The 22,054-nt window shown below is 62.7% G+C and overlaps 3 protein-coding genes across 3 annotated transcripts; 1 reads left to right on the forward strand and 2 right to left on the reverse strand.

Annotated features, from left to right (window-relative positions):
- The first annotated feature begins 2,081 nt into the window (after nt 1-2,081).
- On the forward strand, nt 2,082-8,416 carry LHX5 (LIM homeobox 5). Its single transcript, XM_062010180.1, has 5 exons — nt 2,082-2,254; nt 3,929-4,152; nt 5,308-5,585; nt 6,861-7,026; nt 8,049-8,416. Exons 1-5 carry the CDS (start codon nt 2,082-2,084, stop codon nt 8,414-8,416), a joined length of 1,209 nt encoding a protein of 402 aa, XP_061866164.1.
- A 913-nt stretch (nt 8,417-9,329) lies between these two features.
- On the reverse strand, nt 9,330-15,214 carry SDSL (serine dehydratase like). The gene is made up of 8 exons (XM_062010263.1): nt 15,131-15,214; nt 14,681-14,855; nt 14,533-14,572; nt 13,984-14,123; nt 13,645-13,733; nt 13,314-13,541; nt 13,077-13,201; nt 9,330-12,900 (listed from the first exon to the last, which is right to left on the reverse strand). The coding sequence occupies exons 2-8, from the start codon at nt 14,849-14,851 to the stop codon at nt 12,707-12,709; spliced, it is 987 nt and encodes a 328-aa protein (XP_061866247.1). The 5' UTR covers nt 14,852-14,855; nt 15,131-15,214; the 3' UTR covers nt 9,330-12,706.
- Nucleotides 15,215-17,042: 1,828 nt separating this feature from the next.
- PLBD2 (phospholipase B domain containing 2) lies at nt 17,043-21,511 on the reverse strand. The gene is made up of 12 exons (XM_062010284.1): nt 21,299-21,511; nt 20,719-20,812; nt 20,462-20,620; nt 20,026-20,126; nt 19,046-19,260; nt 18,872-18,966; nt 18,627-18,787; nt 18,456-18,542; nt 18,243-18,314; nt 17,959-18,111; nt 17,687-17,849; nt 17,043-17,572 (listed from the first exon to the last, which is right to left on the reverse strand). The coding sequence occupies exons 1-12, from the start codon at nt 21,505-21,507 to the stop codon at nt 17,405-17,407; spliced, it is 1,677 nt and encodes a 558-aa protein (XP_061866268.1). The 5' UTR covers nt 21,508-21,511; the 3' UTR covers nt 17,043-17,404.
- Nucleotides 21,512-22,054: the final 543 nt, after the last annotated feature.

Genomic DNA, 22,054 nt, shown 5'->3' on the forward strand with positions numbered 1-22,054 from the left:
TCCTCTTCTTTTCCGTTTTCCCTTCATTTTCAAATCTTCTTTCTTGTCTGCTTTGTCTTTATTTTTCCTTCCGTGCATCTATTCCTCCTTCCTCTCCTGTTTCTTTCTCGTATATTAGTTTTCCTTTCATTTTTCCTGCCGTCTCTCCTCTTTTCGTTCGTTTTTTCCTCGTTTCCGTTAATTTCCTTTTCTTCACTTTCTCTTTTTTCCTTTCCCTTTCTGCCATTTTCCCGCACACTTTTGCTCTCTTTCGTTCCGCGGTACATTTTTTCCTCCCATTTCTCTCTTTCTCTTTTTCCCTACTCTCTTCTCTCTGTAATTTCTTATTTCGATTCTCGCTCTTTCCACAAATGCACCTACTCAAGGCCACACACAAAACCTCATCCACTTCCCTGCCGATGCCCTGTGTCGCAGCGCGGGGTTTTGAGGGTTGTTTTGAAGGGGTTTTTTTGCCGCTACCAGGACAGTTTCCACGCCCGGGTGCGGAGCCGGCGGTGGGATGCTACGCGGCACCGGACCAGGGGGGAAAAAATCATATAAATTAAGGCATTTTATGTGGAGAAACGGTGGGGAAAGGGAGTGCAGGACGGCCTTCACCTGCCCCACCACCTTCCTCCTCCCGCCACGGCCGGACCCCGCCGCAGCATCGCGGCGAACGGGAGCGAGAGGCGGTGAGGCCGCCGCACACACCGGGCTGAGAGCTCCGGGCTGGGGTAGCAGCTCTCGGTCCCGGGCAGAATAACCCCCCGATACACCCCCCCCTAACCCCCAGGCGCCGGGTCCGGTCCCGCACTCCGGCCCCTCCCGCCCGGCGATTTCCAGCTCCTGCGCACCTGGAAGGAAAGAGAAAGAAAACAGTGTCCGAGGGGGCAGCCACTGCCGCCCCCCCTCCCACCCCGGCCGCCCCCTAACCCCCCGGGGGTGGCCAACGAGTTAAGCGGAGCGTGGATGGGGCGGGAAGGCGGCAGGTCCGCGGGACAAAGGCCGGGGGGGGGCGGAGGGAGGGGGGGAGGTGCGCATACCTCCGCGTAGCGCGCTGCCGGGGGAACTTTTCATCCCGCCTCGATGCGCGGAGGAAACAGCCGTCCCCCGCCCCCTTCCATTCCCAAATCCTCACAACAACCCTCCCCATCCCCTTTTCCCGCTTGTTGCTCTTCCAGACAAACGCATCCCTTGTGCAAAAAGAAAGCAGAAAGCAAGCCCCGAAGCAGGTGATGCTCTCCCAACTCGGGATCCCACCCCCAGCCCCCTTCCCGAGCTTCCCTTCAGCAGAAATAAACCCAAAGAAGAGGAGAACTGGTGGGAAAGCGCTTTGGTTTGGGGGTTGAGGGGTTGTTTTTTGCAGCTTGCCCCCTCGGCCCCCCAGCCAGGTGCATACTCACTTCGCGGCACAGGTACAAGCCACCCTCAACAATAGAGGCGCGTTGTTTTTTTCCCTCTGTGCCAAGCACAAGGCTGGAGCCAATTTAGATATGCTATAAATTAAGAGGTTGCCATGGTTACCTCCCTCCCATTGGCCGCCGCCGGGCCGACGCGGGCCCCGACGTCACCAAATCTGAATAAGGATGCGCGAATTACTAAGGCGGGGGACAAAGCTGGCGATGGGGACAGCATGAGAGTGGCGGCGCGGCGGCGGCGGAGCACAGCGAGGCACCGGGGCTGCCGGCTGCAGGGGGGGGGTTCATGCACCCCTCCCGCCGCGCCCGCTGCCGCAGAGCCCGCCAGCAGCGAGGCCGCCGCTCCGACGGCTCCCGGGCCGCTCCGGAGGGACTGCGGGGGGATCGCGGTGGCTTTTTTATTATTCCTGTTATTATTGTTGTTATTATTTCTCGGGGGCGGTTTGGATATTTTTTTCCTGGGGCATCGTTTTTTCCCTCCCGCCGCCGAGGCTCCGGAGAGAAGAGGGGGAAGAACTTGACAGCCGCTCCGCTCCCCTCCCTTCCATTTTTCCTTGCTCCCTCTTCCATTATTTTTTAATTTTTGTATTGTTATTCATATTTTTCGTGCATTTTTGGGGCCGCCGCCGTGTGCCGGCGCGGGGCTGACTTCTCCTTTACGCGTCTCCATCCCCGGCGGAGGTTATGATGGTGCATTGTGCGGGCTGCGAGAGGCCGATTTTGGACCGGTTCCTGCTCAACGTCTTGGACAGGGCATGGCATATCAAATGCGTCCAGTGCTGCGAGTGCAAGTGCAACCTGACCGAGAAATGCTTCTCCAGGGAAGGCAAACTCTACTGCAAAAATGACTTTTTCAGGTGAGCCCCCACCCTCTTCCCCCCACCCACCCACCCACACCGTCAATGGGGACCAGAGGGTGCGGAGCTTCACCCCGCGCCCGGCCCCGGGGTGCCTTCCCTGGAGGCTCCCCTAGAAATCTGGGGGCGCTCCCCTCTTCCTCGCCCGTTTCTCTCTGCCGGCGATCCCACCGACTCCTCCGGGGATGCAGCCCACCGGCCCGAGGGAGCTCCGGTGGGGCCCCGCGGCTACGTTACGGCCGCTGCTGCAGCCTGAGGTGAGGGCGGCGAGCCTGTGCTCCCCCTTCTCCCAGTCTCCCCATGACCTTGCCTCCACCAGCACCGGGCCCCGCTCTGCCCGTGCCGCCGCCCGCCCCGTCGCGGCAGGCCCCGGTGGGCATCGCCGGGTCCCGTTCCCCGCCTCCCGCTCCGGGGCCGGGCCTGGTGCTCCTCATCTCCCTCCCGGGACTACAGGCCCCGGAGAAGACGGCGGCCAAAACCTCCCCCCCCCGCCCCCCTCGCGCTCCTTAAACGCCCCTAATGACCGCGATAAGGTGCCGATGAGGAAATTAAGGGCCGGGATGGGAAGGGGGGGCGATGACTTATGACTCCTAATGCTCTCACTACATCAACGTCACGGGAACAGCGAGGGAGGCAGAAGTTGGGCCACGACCCGAGGGGAAAAAGGGGGAACCTTGCTTGGGCACCCCACGGCCTGGCAGCCCCCGGACCCCCGGGAACCCACCTCGCTCCCGTCTTTTGGGGCTGGCTTTATTTTTTAGGCCTTTTTCTTTTTAACGTTTGTTTGGTTTGTGGGTTTTGGGGGGGGGGGGTTGTTTGGTTGGTCGGTTGGATTTTTTTTTAGGAGGGGTTTGTTTGGATTTGGGTTTTGGTTTTCGTTCCTTCTCCCTGCGAAGATCGTTGCCAGACGATTCAGATTCCCTGGATTGTTTTTTTAAGGAAAAAAAACCCCCACAAAAAAGCATCTCTTGGGTTAAAAACAAACAAAACAACAAAACATCCAAACCACTCTGCCTCCAATGAGGGGAAGGAAAATGGGACATTTCCAAAGCTCTGTTCCCGACCAAGAAAAAATCCCCCCCGGGAGAGCGGGACAGTGCCGGGGGGGGCCCGGGCCGGGAGCGCAGCCCCCTCCCCTCCCCCGCCGCCCGCTGTTGTTCTGGGTGCGCGGAGCCCTCGCCCCCACCGCTCCCTTTTTCCCTCTCTAGCCCCTGTTTCTCCCCGGGATTTTTCAGGCCGGTGCCAGGCAAAGCCGACCTTCCCCCTTCTCGTTCCCGACTGGGGAACGCACCGGCTGAAACGATCCAAGCCCTGCCTCTGAGGGTAACCCCCGCAGCCTCTCTCCCCGCAGCCCCTTCTGAGGCCAAATCCAGTGTGGGATGCTCATGTGCGTGTGTCCCGGGTGGGGACACCCCAAAGCCGAGCTCTCTCCGCAGCTCACGCTGTGCCGGCGAGCGGGGCTGCGCGGGGATAAAGGCTCTCCTCCTCCTCCTTCTCGCCCCGAAGAGATAGGGGTTGCGAATCGCCAGTTTTCCCATGCTGGAGGATCGGGTTCCAGCGAGAAATGCCGGAGGATCGGACTCCCGCGGGGAGATTTTGAGGAGGGATTAGTATAAACACCCCTCCCCGCAGCCCATCGCCTCTCCCAACTCTCGTTTTTCTCCCCCTTTGCAGGAGGTTTGGTACCAAATGCGCCGGTTGCTCCCAAGGCATCTCCCCAAGCGACCTCGTCCGGAAAGCCCGGAATAAAGTCTTTCACCTGAACTGTTTCACCTGCATGGTCTGCAACAAGCAGCTCTCCACGGGCGAGGAACTCTATATCATAGACGAAAACAAATTTGTTTGCAAAGAGGATTATTTGAACTCTCCCACGTTGAAGGAAGGCAGCCTCAACTCAGGTACGAGCGGCTCAGCCCGCCGCACCGCCCCGGGCACCGAGGGCCCGAGTGCTGCCCGTCCCTCCCGCCGTGCCGGGAAGGAGGTTTGGCTCGGTGGGGTTGTGGGGCTGCAGCCCGCAGCCAGCCCGATACCCTCCTCCCCGGTAATCCGCTGGGGGGAGACGGAGGGATTGGGGTTGAAAGGCTTCAGACCTTGTGGAAGCCTCTGTGACACCCCCACGCACACGCGCGGGAAGCGGACACGCACGGGACGAGCGGTGACCGAGGTTCAGCCCCGCAGCATCACACACACACAGACACCCCGCCGTGTCCCCGCTTTCTGCCCCGCACATGGCCCTTACGGCAGCGGGATGTGGGGCAGCGGGGAACCAGGACACCCCCCCACCTCCCCAGACCCGGCCCCGGAGCCCCCCCGCGCCCCGGAGCCCCCTCCCGCGAGTGTGCCCGGTCGTCCCCCCCACCCCGCACCGCGGGCCTGATCCTTCGCCTCCTTTCACCCAGAGGCAAAGCTCCCATTTGACTTCCTTGGAAGCTGTCTCTGCGTCAGGAGAGCAGGATCAGGCCCCCTCCTGCTGTCCCCGCCATGCCGGGCGCCCGCGCTCACCCCCTTCCGTGGGCTCTCTCTCCGTCCAGCACCCGGGGCCGGATCCTGCCACGCCAGTCAGTGGGGCCGCTGCTGTGAGCGAGGCGAGTAGAGCTTGGCCTTGTGGTGGGGGGGTGCTGGCATCAGGGTCCTGGAGTGTGGGGAGGGTGTGGGGAGGGCGAGCCAAACCTCCTCCCCAGACCCCGACAGGGACCGGCTGCGTTTTGGAGAGCGGTGCATCCCGCTTCCCGCTGCGACCGGCGCGGGGGAGGGGAGAGGGGGAGCACCGGGGGGGCTGCGGTGCGCCTGGGGGAATTCCCCCCCCCCCACTCCCCAGCTTCCCCCAGCCGGCGCCAGGCTGCTTGCCTGGAGCTCCGTGTGATGTTGGGGGGACAATGCTTTAGGGGCACCGGGGGCAAGGGGAACAGAGGTGATTTGCACACCCCCCTCCCCGAATCCCCCTCCTGGCAAACGAGTGGGCTGGGGCGGGCAGAAGAGAGGGGGGTTGATCTCTCCCTTAAGTCATCTGCCCCCACCCCCACCCCCCTTTCCTCTCTGGGTCTCCTTTACAGTGTCCTCATGTACAGACAGGAGTTTGTCCCCGGATCTCCAGGACCCCATGCAGGACGACACCAAGGAGACGGACAACTCGACCTCCTCGGACAAGGAGACCACCAACAACGAGAACGAGGAGCAGAACTCGGGCACCAAGCGCAGGGGGCCCCGCACCACCATTAAAGCCAAGCAGCTGGAAACCCTCAAAGCTGCCTTTGCTGCCACCCCCAAGCCCACTCGCCACATCCGAGAGCAGCTGGCCCAGGAGACTGGCCTCAACATGAGAGTCATCCAGGTAGGGCTCGTCCCCCTCTGCCCCAGCTCATCCCTCCCCACCTCACAGCCGTGCCATGGGGTTGGCCAGGAGCTTCATGGGGAGCTTTTCTCTCACAGTGAGCAGGGACAGGATCTGTTTGGGGAGGGAAGGACAAGGAGTGTTGGTGGGAGCTCAGGGCTGTGACGGCCTCCCCCAGGTGCTGGGAAGGGATTGGGATACTGAGACTGAGCCCACAAGCTGGGGAAAGGGAGACAAGCAAACCTCACTCCAGGCCCAGCCCTGTGCCCACCCCACATTACTGTGGGTCAGGGGGGATCCCCCTCTGCCTATTCCTTAATATAACAACCCCATGGGAAGAGGCAAAAACCAGCTTCAAAACGTGAGCAGCTGAGTTCCTCCACTGCCCCTGCTTCCCCTGGGGCCCAGGGGATCCCCAGAGTGCCCAGGAGATGGATGCTCTGGCCTTGCCATAGCAAGGGGAAGCCATTGTGCTCTGCAGGCAGCCCGACACTTTCTTACTGCTCTGCTCCCATGAAAACAATCCCCTTGGAAATGGAGGGATTAATGGGCTTTAATAGAGGCATTAATAAAGGAGGACTCTCCAGCTTCACCGGGAGCAGAGCTGCCAGCCCCAGCCCCTGGCAGACGGGAGGAGAAGTGCCCAGGGGAGTGTGATGCTCCCCTGAGCTGCCCCATCCCCGGGGAGACACGGAGGGGAGTGAGGAAATAATCCCAACATGCCAGCAGAGCTGGGGAAAGGCGAGTGTGGGCTGAGGCATCCCGGTTTGGCTGAGGTGAAGCCCCTCGGGATAGTGGCTGTGGCTTCTCCTTCCCTGTTATCTCCATCCTCACTGCCCTGTCCTCCCTCCTGCCTGCAGCGGGTCTCATGTCCTGCTCCTGCCCCGCTTTCCTCCTGCTCCTGCCACGATCTCGAGTTCCTCTGCTCGCTTCTTTCCCCCACTGTAAGAGAAAACCCTTCCTCCCACAGCCTCTGGCTGCTCTCTCGCTTGTGGGGACAGGCAGGCTGAGGGCATGCAGCCAGGATTTGTTATTTGGGGTGAGGGGTGTCCCCTCCCCCACGCACCTTTTTGGAACTATTGGCAGCAGGAGAGGGGGTGTCATTAAAAACAGGAGAGATCATTAAAACCCACCCAGAGGTGAGATAACCCATCCCCTCCCAGGCGGGTGCGGGATTTCCATCCCTTTCCCGGCTAAATTTGGGGGAGGGAGAGGGGGGAGTGTCTTTCCCGGTCCCCCCATCCCCGCTGAACACTGACGCCGGCCCTGCCGCAGGTCTGGTTCCAGAACCGTCGGTCGAAGGAGCGTCGGATGAAGCAGCTGAGCGCGCTGGGCGCCCGCCGACACGCCTTCTTCCGCAGCCCGCGCAGGATGCGGCCCCTCGGCGGCCGCCTCGACGAGTCCGAGATGCTCGGCTCCACACCCTACACCTACTACGGAGGTGAGGGACCCTCCGCGGCAGCCCTTCCCCGGCCACCCCCTCCCTCTCCTTTGTTCCTCCTTCCTTCTCTTCGCCCCGCACACGCGGGGAACGGAGCCGCTCGGAGCCACCCGAGGGGACGGGGGAACGCAGCACCCCGGCACCCCTTCACCCCCACGCGTGCGCTTCCCCACGCGGACACACCGCGTGTGCGGTCCCCCATCCCGCGCACACCGCCCTGTGCTCCCGCGTCCACGCAAGCTCACGTCCACGCCTCCCCCCCGCCCCGCCGGGCATTGTGGCCATCCCTCTCTCCCGAACAAAGCCACAGCTGCGGGGCTTTTGTCCCCCTTTCAGGCCCCGTTTGTCCCCGATCCCACCCCCGGCCGCCCCGACGGGCTGCGATGGGCTCAGCGGGCGGCCCCGCCGCCCCTCCTCAGCCGCATTTTCAAAGCCTCCCGTCTGACAGGGGGCTTTGCAGGCACCCCTTGCTGCCCTGCACTGAGTTTTTCGATCCCTGCCAGGCTGCTAAACATACAGAAAAATTCCCCACTATATTTCCCCCCGCATATTTAAGTATGTGGTTTTTTTCTCCATTACATCTATTTTCCTCATTCCTTTTATATACATTTATTTTCCCCTTTCCCCTTCTATTCTTTCCCCATTCCCTTTATATATCTGTTTTTCCCCCTTCCCCTTATATATATATTTTCCTATTCCCTTTGCACATCCCTCCCCGGACAACCCCCATTCCCCTTATACATTATTTACCCCCCGTCCTCCTTTAACTAAGCATTAAATTGAGCGTGTCCTCCCACCACAGCCACCCCAGCCCTGGGCTCCCTGCCCTCCTCCATCCCCCTCCTTCCTTCCTCCCTCCCAGCCAGGCTGGCAACGAGCTTCTTCCTCCCTGGGACCGAGCTCAACCTCGCTGCGGCGGGACCGTTTCGGAGGGGACGGTGCAGGGTGGAGGATGGGGCACACGGTGGGATTTTGGAAGGTTTTGGTCACCAGGGAACCAACCCCATCCTTTCCCCTCACAGATTATCAAGGTGACTATTACGGACCGGGAGGCAATTATGACTTTTTCCCCCACGGGCCGCCCTCCCAAGCCCAGTCCCCCGCCGACTCCAGCTACCTTCAGAACTCAGGACCCGGCTCCACACCCCTGGGACCCTTGGAGCCCCCCTTAAGCGGACACCACTCCTCAGAAAACCAAAGGTACACGGATATGATCTCGCATCCCGACACCCCCAGCCCCGAGCCGGGGATGACCGGCTCGCTGCACCCCATCCCGGGGGAGGTCTTCAGCGGGGGGCCCAGCCCCCCTTTCTCCATGTCCAGCAATAGCGGTTACAGCGGGGCCCTCTCGCACCCCAACCCGGAGCTCAGCGAGGCAGCGGTGTGGTAGGTCTGGCGTGGGCACGCGTGTGTGTGTGTGTGGGGAGGGGGGAAGAACACCCCCACGTTCTCCCAAACCCACGCGTGTCCCCCCCCCCCTCCACCCCGGACCTGGGAGTGTCACATCACCGGATAAAGACATCCCCTCCCCTCTGATGCCAAAACGCATCCCAGCGTCCCTCCTCATCACCGTAACCCCCTCCCCCGGGACTTTGGGGACACTCCGCTACCTCCCCCTCCCACAACCTTCACCCCAACACTGCGGGGGGCGGGGGCAATGAACGGTGCCCATCCCCGAAGACCCCCCCACACACGCCGGCGTCGGGACCACTGCCTCTCGGACCAAAGCTGAACTCGCCTGGACACGCGTCCCGGTGGCAAGCGGGGAGGGGGGAACCGGGGCAGGGCTCCTCCCTGCTGATTAGCATCCTTTTTAATTAGCCCCCACCCCATCATAGCGGGGGGCGGGGGGGAGGAATAGCAGGAATAACCCTCCCCCGGCTACTCTCCTGCCCTTGTTTTTGTTGTTCCCATTTTAACCTCGAGGAGAAGGTGGGTTTGGCCCCGGGTTTTGGTGGTGGGGAGCGAGAGGGGGTGTGGGGTGCGGGTGGTGGTGCGGGGAGGGGCCAGGCCCAGGGCTGCCCCACTGCCTGGCTGAGATTGGGCTCCCAGACCCCGGAAAGATGCAGAAACGAGGAAAAAAAACCACACCACCACCACCAAAAACCACAACAAACAAACAAATAACCAAACGCAACTCAACTACCGTAAGAGCAGAGTTAACCCCCAGCCTCGCGCCGTGCCCCCCTTCCACCCCTCCTCCCCCCAAAACCTTTCCCGGAGGCTCTGCCGATTTAAGGATGTATTATAGTTTTTGCTTCTAGTTTCTTTATTTTGTATAAAGGAGAAACAAATAAAGTATGTTTTTGTGTTTACTGATTATTTATTGTACTTTAGTTACCGGAGGCTCCCGATTTTTTCTATCTTGAAGGCAGGGAGGGGGTGGCACAGGGGAGGTGGGGGGGGGGGGAGGGTAGAGAGGGGTGTGGAAAGAAAAGAAAAGGAGGGGAAATGGAAAGGAAATAAAAGTTGTTTTGGGAAAGCGTCGTGGGTTTCCTGTGCCCGCTGCCTCGGGTCAGTGTGAATGGCTCTTGTTGTTCAATGTGAATAAAAAACCTTTTAGTTACCTACTGTTCGGTCACCTGGTCCCTTTCCTTGTTGTTCTGTTTTTAAGGTAACACAACACCACGAGAGATGCCGGAGGGGCTGCCCTTGGCAGAGGCTGTGGCTCCTCTACAAAGTGATGCCGCTGCATCAGCCAGCCCGTAGCCCAGAATCTCTCCCTCCCTGCCATGTGTGGCCACGGTGGGGGGCACACACCGCACTCCCCAGCTCAGCATCACCCCCACCCCCAGTGCATAAATTCTTCCTCCCGAGGAGGATATTGTGTGTGCTCCCCAAATTCCCCCCGAGGACTGGTAGAGCACCCCCGGGGGTGTCAGCAGGGGACCTACACCAAGGGGAGGTCTTTCCCCCCACCCCCTATTTGCCCCATGGGGCACGGAGGGCAGGCAGGAGGAGGGGTATCCCCCTCAGTACCTCCTGCTTTCCCTCTCTTGTTTCCTGAGGTACAAAAAGGAAGTCTGAGGCAGGCTGCAGTTCTGAGCTAATATTTAAAATGTACAATCATGGCAGAGTTCCCCCCACCCCCGACTTCTCTTGCAGTAAAAAGATATAAACAGAATAAATTACCTTTCCCTGATGGCTTACGAGAGTCCCTCTCTCCTGACCTGAATTTTAAGTCCTGGCTGGGTTGTAGCACAGAGCACCAATGATTTATGAAAAGCCAACCACTTCTCTGCATATTTTCCTCTGTTCAGCCAAGTGGGGGAATTTATCCTTCCTATACCATTACCAGCATTAATAACAAGGTGGCAAACGAGCCAGGCTGAGCCCCAGGGGATCTCTCAGCCAGGAGCTGGGGCCAGCACAAAGCCATTGCCCCCTCCCCTTTTAACCTTCTGCCCTTTTAACAGGTGGGGAAACTGAGGCAGGAGGGCAGCTCCCCCCTGTTCCACCCCTGCCAGGCTGTCACTAGTAACAGGGAACGAGCCCTTTTTATAAGGACAGGGCAAGATGTTGTTAAATATTTCTCTGTCAACATCATTTTGAGGATTATAAAATGGAGCACAAGATGCCTCACTGCTGCTGTTATTATGTCCAAGTCATATCCCTGTTTTCTGGGGCACCCCATCACTGGGAGGGGACAGGCTGCAGGAGGGATTTGGGATGATGCTGGGGTGCCCCAAGCTTCCAGCTCCTGTGCCAGGGCTCAGCAGGAACTGCCATCAAGCAACTTTGGAGCAGGAGCCAAACCTTCCTCCAAGTCACATGCCAAGGGCTGCTGCTGCCCTGGGTTTGCCCATCCTGGGAAACATCCACCTGTGGCTTGGCACTGGCAGAAGCCTTCTGATGGCTGGGGTGTCACATAAAGGGTCCAATTCAGGTCACAGGACATGGAGCTGGTCTTGCAGGGAGAGCCAGAGTTGAGGTACAGCACCAGAATCAAAATAGGGGTCCCCCTCACAGCCAGCACCCTCCTGGCACCTAGGATCAGGGTCTCTCCATCACCCCATCCATCCCAGGAAGGCACCAGCACCCAGGGTTTGAGCTGCCTCCAGCCACGGGGTGACCACTCCCCAAGCTGAGGGGGCCATACCACCCCCCTTGGGGTGTCCCCACGTAACCTGCACCCCCCATGAGCCCCTTGGAGCCCAAACCCTCATCTGGCACCCAAATCCCAAGCTCTCCTTCATCAGGGCAAGCAGGTGGCAAAGCTCCCCATTGGGGTACTCACTTCAAGTCCCACACTCATGTGTCTGTCCTCCCATGGCACTGTCCTGGGGACACCCCCCCACAGCCCCCAGTTCCCTCCAGGCCCCTGGGAATAAACCTCTTTGCCAAAGCTGTAGAGGACAAACATGGATGCTAGTTTGGGGGTGTTTTTCTCTGACCTTTTTCCCTTTATTTTTGCAGAAGGGGAAGGTCTGCAGAAGGCAGAAAACAGCCAGGTTTTGGAGCTGGGATAAAAAATGGCTGGAGCAGGTTGGCCTGACTCCTTATAATTAATAGTGTACCTTGTAATAGGATTCTCCAGCCTTGGGTGCTCCCTGGAAACACCTTTTTACATAAGATATTGCTCACAATGGAGCAGCAGTTTTGATTTATGGGGGTTTGGGCCTTCAAGAAGCATCTGGGGAGCTGGCCTGGCCAGTGGGGGGTATGAGGGGGAGAGGGGAAAGGGCTGGAGGCATGGAGGGGGTTTTGAGGGGATGGGTCTTGGGGACAGGGTTTTGTAGGGGATGTCTGTGACCTGGAGTGTGAGCTGATGCTGGGGCTGAGCCCCCTCTGCTGTGAGAGTGGGGGAGGCTGAGAGGGGTTTTGGGGCAGGAGAGAGTTTGTCTCCCTGCTTGACCTCACCAGGTGAGGCTTGGGGCATGGGCTCAGCTGAGGAGCCCCAGTGACAGACAGACGCCTCAGTACCTGAGGAGGAGAGGAAGGAAGGAGGGGAGAGATGTCATGAGGGGACTTGGAAAACCCGGAGAGGTGCAACAGCAAAGAGCTAAAAGCAAAGGCAGCACTAGAGAGTGGGAATGGGGAGAGCAGGAAAGCCTGGAAGCAAGGGGGGAATAGGAAAAGTGAGTAGAATGGGGGGAAGAGGGGGATCCTGAGAGCTCCGGGATGAAATGTGACACACACACACACAGACACACACACACGTGTGGCAGTTCACCTCGGAGCCCGCGGCTGTTAAACACACCGGGAGCTCAGCCACTAAATCCCCCCTAACAAGCGGGTCCCTGCGCGGTGCTGTGACCGCAGCGAGCGCCGGGGAGGGGAGAAGGCTGCAAGAATTAATAATCATTAGAATAATAATGCATAAAGACAGTAGCGAAGCAATTAGTCAGAGAGGGAGCGTTTGCTAATTGAGGCGGGGAGCTGCAGCCCAAACGGCTTGGGGAGGAGCAGGGAGGGGAGGAGGGACTGAGGGTTAGGGGAGGAGGATGCCCGACCCCTCCGTGGGGTCAGAGAAGGACCTGGGTACCCCAGTCCTGCCCGGGACAGGCAGGGCGGCACAAGCAGGTCTCGTCCGCCTCTTGTGCCTCAGTTTCTCCATCCCCGCATGGATAATGCGCTGCGGCAGCGGCTGCGGGAGGGGTCTGGACCCGCATCGTCCCTCACTCCCCCCAACCCCTTGGAAGGAAAGCAAGCAGAGGGTGCCGGTCGGGCCCCCGCCGTGTCACTCCAGCCCCAGCTGGCTCTTGAGGGCCCGCAGCTGGGCCAGCTGGATGCCGCTGCCCCCGCACACCACCACGGCCACAGCGGCCAGCGGGGCCGGCAGCAGCGCCTCTCGCTGCAGCCGCTGCAGCCGCCCGGAGTAGAGCAGGGCCAGGACGGCCCCGCACGCCGGCTGCACCAGCATCCTCTCGTCATCTGCGGGGACAAGGACCCCTTGAGCCGCCCGCGCACCGCATCAGCGGGGCCGGGCTCCCCTCCAGCGCCCGGACCCCGGCGGGTCCCAGCTTAGCCCCGAGCCCCGGCGCTGGGAGCCCCGGCGCTGGGAGCCCCGGCGCTGGGAGCCCCGGCGTGACCCGCCGGTCCCCGCTCACCCAGGAACTGCTCGACGGCTCGCACAGCCTCCGTGTCCTCCACCACCTGCGAGATGACCCGGCACTCCCGGGCACACTCCAGCGCGCGTGCTGCCACCGTTTTGGCTCCCAGGCACTTGGCCACGCTGGGGCAGGAGGGGAGGATGGGGGTCAGGGTGGCCCCGGGTCTCTCGGCTCGGTCAGGCTGAGAGCCGGCGACTCGTTGCAACGTGGCAGCCCCTGCAGGGTCTGTCTCACCTGGTGATGGCGGGCAGGGAGACGAGGCGGCCGGCTGCCAGCGCTGCCTGGAAGCTGTGAGCCCCCCAGGTCTCCACGGCCACGATGGGGACATCCTGCCAGCCCACCTGCTGCAGCCCAGCCACAACACCCGACAGCAGCCCCCCACCACCCACAGCCAGCACCACGGCATCTGGCTTGGTCTCCAGAGAGTCCTTCAGCTCCTGAACCAGGCTGGCGTGACCCTGCCTGTGGGGAAAGGGAGGGGGATGCAGCCTGAGAGCAGCCCCAGCCTGCCCAGACCTCGGGGATGGGGACAGGGAAGCAGGAGCTGAGCCCTGGCAGCACTCACCACACCAAGGGGTGGTCAAAGGGGTGGACGCTGACCCAGCCCTCAGTCTCTGCCAGCTCCAGGGCTCTCCCGTGGGCTTCATCCCACACCTGGGGAGGGGGAGCAATGGACCACATCTACCCCTTGTGTCTAGAGATCAGTCCCTTGTCACTACAGGGACAAGGGACACCAGAACCCCCATAGGGCACTGGGTTTGGGGGGGGGGTCCCAGGGGTGACCACAATGCCAGGGTGCAGGGGACACCTGGGCATCCCTGGCACTGCAGAGCAGCCTGAGCTCAGGCTCAGCCTCTTCTCTGGCCCCCTAGACCCCAGCTGCAGGGTGCTGGCATGGGAGTACCTGACCAGAGACTTCCACCTTTGCCCCCAGCTCCTCCAGTTTGCTCACAGTGGTGGTGCTGGTGGTGCTGGGGACCACAACAGTGATAGGCAACCCCAGCTTCTTGGCTGCATATGCTGCTGCCATACCAGCGTTACCTCCTGCAGAAAGAGGGGTCAGGAAGAGCTCAACTTCTCCCTGTCCCCCCATAGCTGCCCTGAGCATCCCTCCCACAGCTGCCCAGAGCATTGACCCTATAACTCTCCTGACCATCCCCCATAACTCCCCTGAGCATCTCCCCACAGTTCCCCTCAGCATTGCCCCCACAGCTCCCCTGAGCATTGCCCCCACAGCTCCCCTGAGCATTGCCCCTATAACTCTCCTGAGCATCCCCCCACAACTCCCCTGAACATTGCCCCTGTAACTCTCCTGAGCATCCCCCCACAGCTCCCCTGAGCATTGCCCCTATAACTCTCCTGAGCATTGCCCCTATAACTCTCCTGAGCATCCCCCCACAGCTCCCCTGAGCACTCTCCCACCTCCCTCCTGTCCTTCTCTGAGTCCAGTTACCTGAGGAGCAAACGAAGTGGCGACAGCCCTTCTTGGCAGCCTGAAAAGTAGGAGGGAAAGAGAGAAGGGGACGTCCCCTCCACCGTGCCCCTACCCCTCCCCCTTAAAGGCACAAGCGGCACCGTGCCCATGCCGTGCCCACGCTCACCTCCTGGCAGAAGTGCCCGATGCCTCGGATCTTGAAGGAGCCCGTGGGCTGGACGTTTTCCAGCTTCATGTAGACCTTGGTACCCGCCGCCCGGGACAAGGGCAGGCTCTCCAGGACGGGCGAGACGATGTGGAAGGGCTTCTCACACCCCGCTCCGAGCTGGGCTGCCATGGCCCTGCCGATGGATGCCGTGCCAGGGGGTGGTGGGGGAGGCACCGCCGCCCACCCTGCGCTCGCTACGGGGCACGGGAGCCCCTCGGGAGGGACGAGGCTGACCCCGGCGACCGCTCCCGGCTCCGGGATGCAGCGATGCCCTGGGCTGCGGCCATGGGCGCTCCCTGCCAGAGCCCCAGGACTGGGGCTCTCCCTCCATCGTTCCCCAAGCCCCCAGTGTCCCCAAACGCCCCCCACACGCCTCGTCCCCTAATCCACCCCACGGCGGGGGCTCACCTGGGCTGCCGTGGGGCTCCTGTCCCGCCAGCACAGGCTGGGGGGCGTCGGAGGGGCCGTGCCGATGTCCCCAAGTCCCCAGGGCCGGCGGCACAGCAGGACTTGTCCTGCCCCGGGGCGAGGGGCAGGGTTCAATCGTTGCCCCGGACGTTTGCTCAGCACCGGGCACGTCATTCTGGATCGGTGCCGAGAGCTCTGCGGCGTTCCGGGGGCGGCCCCGGCAGCCAAATCCCAGCGGCGGGGGAGGAGGAGAAGCAGCTCTCGAACGACTTTGGGGGTCCCCAAGGGTTTTCTCACCCTCCCTGCCAGAAAAAACGTCCCAGTGGATGTGAGGACTTTGCCCATTTAAGGATTTGAGCCTGTCCTTGCTACACCCTAATGGGCAACTGGGACCCCCCCCAAAGCAGCCATCGCCCCCCTCTGCCCCCCAGCACATCCCCTACCTCTGCACTCAGGGGCTGCCTCTGTCCCAGGCGGCAGAGGAGGAGGAAGGAGGGACATGGAGGAAGGTCCTGGCTCCTCTCCCCAAAGCCACAGAGGATTTCCCTGTCCCTCCAGCCCTGGGAGTCTGAAAGTAGAAGCTCATTGGCACAAAGTTAGTCCAGTGGCCTCTGAGGTGACTTCGTGGGGGTCCCCAAGGGGGGTCCCTGCATATGAGCTGGACATGGGTGGCAAAGCCAAACAGGGGGCACTGGGAAGCCTCCCAGTGCCCTGGCACCGTCCCACTGTCCAGCACACAGCCCAGAAACAGACCCTGGAGCACAGAACGCAGGATTTCAGCCTCCTCACCCAAACTGGGCTGCAAAGCCCCCCCTTCCCCCAAGTTCACCCCCACTGACAGGCACCAAGCAGACCCGGAGTTGGCCCTTCATGGCAACAAACTAACTCCCTGCTTCAGGCCATCATTAGGTGTCAGAGTGAACAGCACCCAGCAGAGGAGCTGCCTACAGAGAGCAGGCACCTCTGCACCAAGCCATGCTGCTCTGGGGACAGGGGGGACTGGAAATGGTGTGTGTGGGGGGAGAAGATGACATGGGGAGCCCATGGGGTGATCCCCCACGCCTCACAGTGGGCAGAGGGGCTGCAACTGTTCCCCCAGAGATGAGCCAGGGAGGAGACCAGGGACCCTCTTGGTGAAGGCACCAGGCTCCAGCTCAGCTCTGGGGTGCTCCACGGTCCCTTTCCCACCCCTCACCCATCTCCCTGCCCTGGGGAAGACCAGGCTGTGTGCCTGGGGAAACTGAGGCGCTGGGACCCCCTAAGCAGCAGCCCCTTCCCCAGGAGCCCCCACAGCCCCAGGACAGTCTCTGCCACTTCCCATCTTACCTACAACCTCCCTTCAGCAGGTTTTGCACACCCAGTCCAGGGCCACTAGCCCAGCTTTGGAGGTGCCAGCACCCCAACAACCCAGACCTGCTGCAATCCAGTCCCAGGCAGCCCCCAAGGAGCCAAGGGGCCCCCCAGCCCCGGTGGGAACCCAGCACCTTCAAAGCACTGCCGAGCCCAGCTCATTAATCCCCCAGTAATGACCTCGTTATTCCTAACGAAGCAGACAGGATCAAGAGAGCAGCCCTAAGAGGATTTGGTGATGGAGGGTTTTGGAGCTGGGAGGAAAAACAGGTGGCAGAGGAAGGCAAGACAAAAGGGATGAGGATGGTCACCCCATCCTGGGGGGGAAAGCAGTGGGATCTCCCCGCCTCCATCCCACATTCCCCCATTCAGGCAGCTCTGCCCAACACCTGATGCAGCAGCAGAGAAGTCCCAAGCGAGCCCATTCCACCCAGCTGCACAACCTCCCATCAGGGCTGGGAGAAGCACAGAGAACCCCCTGTGCATTTGAGGGAAGGGGAGGGAGAAGACCACAGTGTGAGCACAACCCTTACACAAGACACCCGAGAATCTCAGCAGAGAGCAAAAGCACAGCCACCACCTCTGCAGACAGCTTTATTTGTCACTGCCAAAGCAGCTCCTTCCCTTCTGTCCCACGGGCCAGCCCCAGCCTCCCAGCATCACCCCCCTTCTGTGGGAAAGGACCCCCCCAAATCAACACTCAGCGAATGGCCCCGGGGAAGGGGGGATGGGGGGTACAGCTCCTCAGACCCCATGGGTGCATCAGCAAGAGAGAGAAGCAGAAACAGCTGGAGGAGGGGACACAGGGGAACCCCCCCTTGCACCCAAAGCCAGTCCCATGGCCATGGGGCAGCGCTGCGACTCAGCTGCCCCCCAAAACTGGATCCTCAGGTTGGGGGCAGACGGATGGAGGGGCTCAGGGGCTCAGTCCCAGCGCACCTCGATGGGGGGGAAGGTCCAGAGGTCGGGGTGACCCATGTGCAGGAGGCTGCTGCAGGGTGACGTGCTCCAGCGGAACGGCGGCACGTCGTCCCAGGCGGGGCCACTGGCAGCCACCAGCGCCAGGGCACGTGCCAGGCCCCGGGACGTGACCTGAGCGGAACACACGGCGTGGGGAGGGGGCAACGCAGCCAGAGGGGAGCCGTCCCCCACACTGGGGGCTCCCGGAGCTCCCCCTCCCTCGCCGGGGTTGCCCCTGGTGCCCACCTTGGTGTCAGTGCCGCCGTGGCAGCGCTGGCGCAGGGCAGGGAAGGGGTAGGTGCCGTTGGCAGGGTTGAGGTCGGAGCGGGCAGAGACGGCGTTCTCGGCGTTGTGGGGCGGGTCGCAGCCCCTGCAGAGCGACAGGGGGTCCTGCAGGTAGTTGTTGGACCTGCGGAGCAGCCAAAGGGGAGCGATGACAATCAGCCTCGAGGGTGACTGCTGCCATGTGGGGGTGGGGAGGGGGGGGAGCCCAGGTTCGGGGGGGTCCCAGCACGCACCTCATGAGGCGGATCATGGAGTCCAGGTCACGCACCAGCGTCTGGTTGCGCCGGAAGATCTGAGCCCGAGGGTTCTTGTCGTAGGTGAACCAGTCGCCGTATTTCCTCACCAGCTCGGGGATGCCGCTGGCGTTGGAGATCTCCTCAAAGTACCTGGGGGTGGAGGGAGGGAACCCAGAGAATCAGCACCCAGTGGTATTGGGGGGAGGGGGGGCATGGCCAGCATGGGCTGCCCCCCGCTTCAGGGGGTGTCAGTGGGGGGGTTGAGGCCGCAGGCAGCTCACGGGAGGTTGTAGCTGGCCCAGTAGCCCTGTTGGTACAGCAGCTCCGTCCGATCCGCCACCACCACCAGCCCCCTGCGCCGGGAGAAGGGCAGAGGGTGGAACCGAGCGGGGATGGGGCAAGGGGGGGGCTGTGCTGGGAAATGGAGGGTGGTCCTGGTGGGGTTCTCCACCTTGGCCAGGGGTGCTGAGCACCCATGCCGGGGGGGCACTCACGGGATCTGCTCCAGCACGGTCAGCACGCCCTGTGGCCTCCTGGCTGGGAACTCCTTGTAATCCACCACCATCCACTGGTTGTTGTACCTGGGATGGAGACAGGGAAGGGGAAACGAGTCCTGCTGGCAGCCTGCCCCCCACTCTCCCCCCAGCACACCCCCAGTGCCTCACGTGCCGCTGTTGAAGCGCCGGAACACGCCAGCCCACTCGGCCCCGCTGCGAGCCAGCCGGTTGGCCACGATGTTCCTCAGCCACTCCAGGACACTGCCCCGAGGCTCCAGCAGCTTCCACCGAGCAGGGTTGTTGTTCCCAATGGTGGTTTCCAGCGTTACCTGTGGGGAGGGGGCGATGGGAAGGGGAGCAGCGGGGCTGGGGAGGGGTCACTGAGGACAAGACCCCCTCCCTCTTCAACTCACCAAGCCGCTGCTGAGGATGTAGAAGTCATCCCCGGAGAAGATGGTGCCGGGGTAGGAGGAAAACACTTGGATGCTCCCTGGGATCTGAGTCTTGCCTGGAGGTGGGGATGAGAAAGTTGTGGGGGTCAGAAGCAGGGGTGTGAGGCAGGGCCCCCCTCCCCCCAGCCCACGCACCGCCGGCCGAGGTGCGGAAGGGCAGCGTGTACTTCTTGAGGACACGCAGCATGGACTGGTAGGAGCTCCAGGTGTCGTGGGCGACCAGGAGATCCTGCTGGCCCGGCAGCAGCTTCAGCAGGGCAGAGCAAGAGCCAGAGCCCAGGACACGGCGTGGGGAGGAGCGGTTCAGGGCAGACTCCAGGTCCTCCAGGTCACCCCCCAACTGCAGCAGGCTGGGGGGAGGGGGGAAGCAAGACACAAGGCATCAGGTGGGGGACAGCGCTGCACAGCAGCACAGCTGGCTCAGAGCTGCCTGCCTGGGACAGAGGGTGTTTCCCCATCCTCCTCTTCAGCCTGGAGCAGAGGAGGCTGAGGGGAGACAGGAGCACTCTCTGACACTCCCTGACAGGAGGCTGCAGGGAGCTGGGGGTCGGGCTCTGCATCCACATAATGACAGGACAAGAGGAAATGGGCCCCAGTTGCCCCAGGGGAGGTTGAGGTTGGAGCTGAGGCAGAACTGTTGCCCTGAGAGGGGTGTCAGCCCCTATGCCAGGCTGCCCAGGGAGCTGGGGGAGTGCCCAGCCCTGGAGGGATCCCAAAGCCGTGGGGCTGAGGTGCTGAGGGCCAGGGGTTAGTGCTGGGCTTGGCAGAGGGAGGGGAGGGCTGGCACTGCAGGAGCTGAAAGAGCTTTGCCAAGCCAAATGACTGTGTGATTCTGAGATCCCAGCTCAGTACCAGGAGCACCCTGACAGCCTGAGCAGGGAAAGATGAGGACAGCAATGGGGAAACTGAGGCAGGGCAGTACCCACCAGTCAGCCCACAGTGCCTTGGCTACATTCTGCTCCAGCACCAGAGGACAGGCACCCAGAGAGGGTGGGTGAGAGGAGAACCACATGTCCCTGACCTCCAGGAATCATCCCCACAGCCCCCCAACAACAGACCCTGGGGGCAGCCACCCCTCCAGTCCCCATCCCCATCCCCTGCGAGCGGGAGCTTACAGGAAGCCGAAGGGTGAGAGGGTGATGCGGCGCTGGGGGAAGTGCAGGCGCCCGTTGTAGCTGTCCTCCAGCCCCTTCAGCTGCAGCAGGGCCAGGCGCACCTGCGGGACCCACACTCAGCTGCACCTCGGCCTCCCCGGGGCCAGCTGAGGGATTTTGGGGGGCCAGGCTCCCTGCCTTGCCCTGGGGACGCAGCTGGCAGCAGGGCCATGACTCAGCACTAGCGGGGCTGAGCCACCCCCTGTGCACCCCACAGCAGCACGTGAGGCTCTGGCAGGGACAAGGTCACGGGTGGCCTCTGCTGAGCCCAGGAGGAGCAGCCACAGCCCTGCCAGTAACCCCAGAATTCCTCCTGCCCCAGCCCCTCAATTAAACCCTTAATTACCCCGGGGGGTGCAGGAGGGGCTCACCCAGGGTGGGGGTGCCTCATGCTCACCTGGTGCCAGTACTCGGGGTCCTGCCCTTTCCCCATCTGCTCCTCCATCCAGGCCAGGTTGGCCTCCAGGTAGCCCCGCAGCTTCTCGCAGTACTCGCTCTCGTACTTGAAGGGGCCGCAGTAGCCCACCATGGTGTTCATCCAGTGCATGTACATGAGCTGCAGAGGGGCACGAGGCGGCATCACCCGTGGGCTCAGCCCCCGGGGGACCCCGGGTCGGTGTGGGGGGGCCGGGACAGGACAGGACGCCCCGTTACCTGCTCGGAGACGGCGGCCTCGGCCAGCCCGGCAGCGTAGGCCTGCAGGCTGTCGTCGTACGAGGCGTTGGTGGCCACCTCCAGGAAGGCCCAGCTGGGGGGGACACAGGGGGACGTGGACACGGGTGGGGGGCTTGGACACGGTGGGGGAAATGGGGGGACAGGGACACAAGCTGGGGGCGTACACTTGGGTGGGACAAGGACGTGGGTGGACGTGAGGGGGGATATGGACACGGGTGGGACAAGGACATGGGTGGAGGACATAGACACGGGGGGACACGGGACATGGACACAAGGGGGGTCACGGACATGGGTGGGACAGGGATATGGACATTGGTGGGACCTGGACACGAGTGGGGGGCAAGGACGTGGAGGGACACAGACATGAGGGGACACGGGCATAGGAAGGGCAGACATGGGAGGGCATGCAGGCGGTGGGGGACTCGGGCAGGGGAGGGGACACAGACACGGGTGGGACACGCACACAGGGGGACTCAGACACGAGCGGGGGTCACTGACACGAGCGGGACCCCCGGCAGCCCATCCCCGGCCGGCTCCGGTCCCGCCCCCTCGGCCCTACCCCACTTCGCGGATGCGATCGTCGAGGGTGGCCCAGGCGACGGCGGCGGGATGGCGACCGGGCAGGACGCGGGGCTGGCCCGAGCCGGGATCCAGCAGCACGGACACGCCGCGGGGCGGCGGGGGGGAGGCGGCGGGGGCCGCCCCGGCCCCGGGGAGGGCTGCCCCGGCCACGGCGGCGAGCAGCGCGGCCCCCAGCACGGCCGCCATGGCGGGGACGGCACTGCGGGGCGGAGCGGTGAGGCCGGGCCGCCCCCTCGGCAGTCCCCGCCTGCCGCAGCACGCCCCGCGAACGCCTCCTGTCCCGTGCCGACCCTCCATCCCCGCCATGCCCCACTCCCACGGGGGATGCGCGCAGCTTCGATGGGCCCCCTCCCCGTGGAGACCCCCATGGCGTGGCCCCGTGGGGTCCGACCCCAGCCCCCGCCGTCTGTCCCCGCGAGGAGCAACTCCGTGGCTCCCGGGGGCGCGGGGTCCGTGGTTTCGGCCGGGGGTGACACGCGAGGTGTGGGGTGCCCGGCGCCTGGCGCCGCCGCAGCCCCGACCTTGAGCAATCGCGGCCAGCGCCTACTTAGTGCGGGCAAAGTCCCGCTGAGGCACGGGGTGTCCCGGCGGGGCGGGGGCAGAGGGCTCCGAGACCCCCACCCGCGGTGCTGAGGTCACCGTGGGGCGCGGCAAGCCCCCAGGACCCGCGTCGCTCCCCGTTCCGTGTCACCCCGAGCACGGGGCAGCCTCCGGCCTGAGGCCTGGCACATTC

The sequence above is a fragment of the Colius striatus genome, chromosome 17, assembly GCF_028858725.1.
Source record: "Colius striatus isolate bColStr4 chromosome 17, bColStr4.1.hap1, whole genome shotgun sequence".
NCBI classification, from domain to species: domain Eukaryota; kingdom Metazoa; phylum Chordata; class Aves; order Coliiformes; family Coliidae; genus Colius; species Colius striatus.

Bases quoted from the DNA above. Each gene is read 5' to 3' on its own strand.
- LHX5 (XM_062010180.1), top strand. From the start codon at position 2,082: ATGATGGTGCATTGTGCGGGCTGCGAGAGGCCGATTTTGGACCGGTTC. The intron at 2,255-3,928 runs GTGAGCCCCCAC...CCCCCTTTGCAG, and splicing joins TGCAAAAATGACTTTTTCAG to GAGGTTTGGTACCAAATGCG. The intron at 5,586-6,860 runs GTAGGGCTCGTC...GCCCTGCCGCAG, and splicing joins TCAACATGAGAGTCATCCAG to GTCTGGTTCCAGAACCGTCG.
- SDSL (XM_062010263.1), bottom strand. From the start codon at position 14,851: ATGGCAGCCCAGCTCGGAGCGGGGTGTGAGAAGCCCTTCCACATCGTC. The intron at 13,202-13,313 runs GTGAGACAGACC...CTCCTGCCCCAG, and splicing joins TCCCTGCCCGCCATCACCAG to CGTGGCCAAGTGCCTGGGAG. The intron at 12,901-13,076 runs GTGAGCGGGGAC...TTGTCCCCGCAG, and splicing joins AGCCGTCGAGCAGTTCCTGG to ATGACGAGAGGATGCTGGTG.
- PLBD2 (XM_062010284.1), bottom strand. From the start codon at position 21,507: ATGGCGGCCGTGCTGGGGGCCGCGCTGCTCGCCGCCGTGGCCGGGGCA. The intron at 20,813-21,298 runs GTAGGGCCGAGG...TGTCCCCCCCAG, and splicing joins GATCGCATCCGCGAAGTGGG to CTGGGCCTTCCTGGAGGTGG. The intron at 18,788-18,871 runs GTGAGTTGAAGA...CCCTCCCCACAG, and splicing joins ACATCCTCAGCAGCGGCTTG to GTAACGCTGGAAACCACCAT.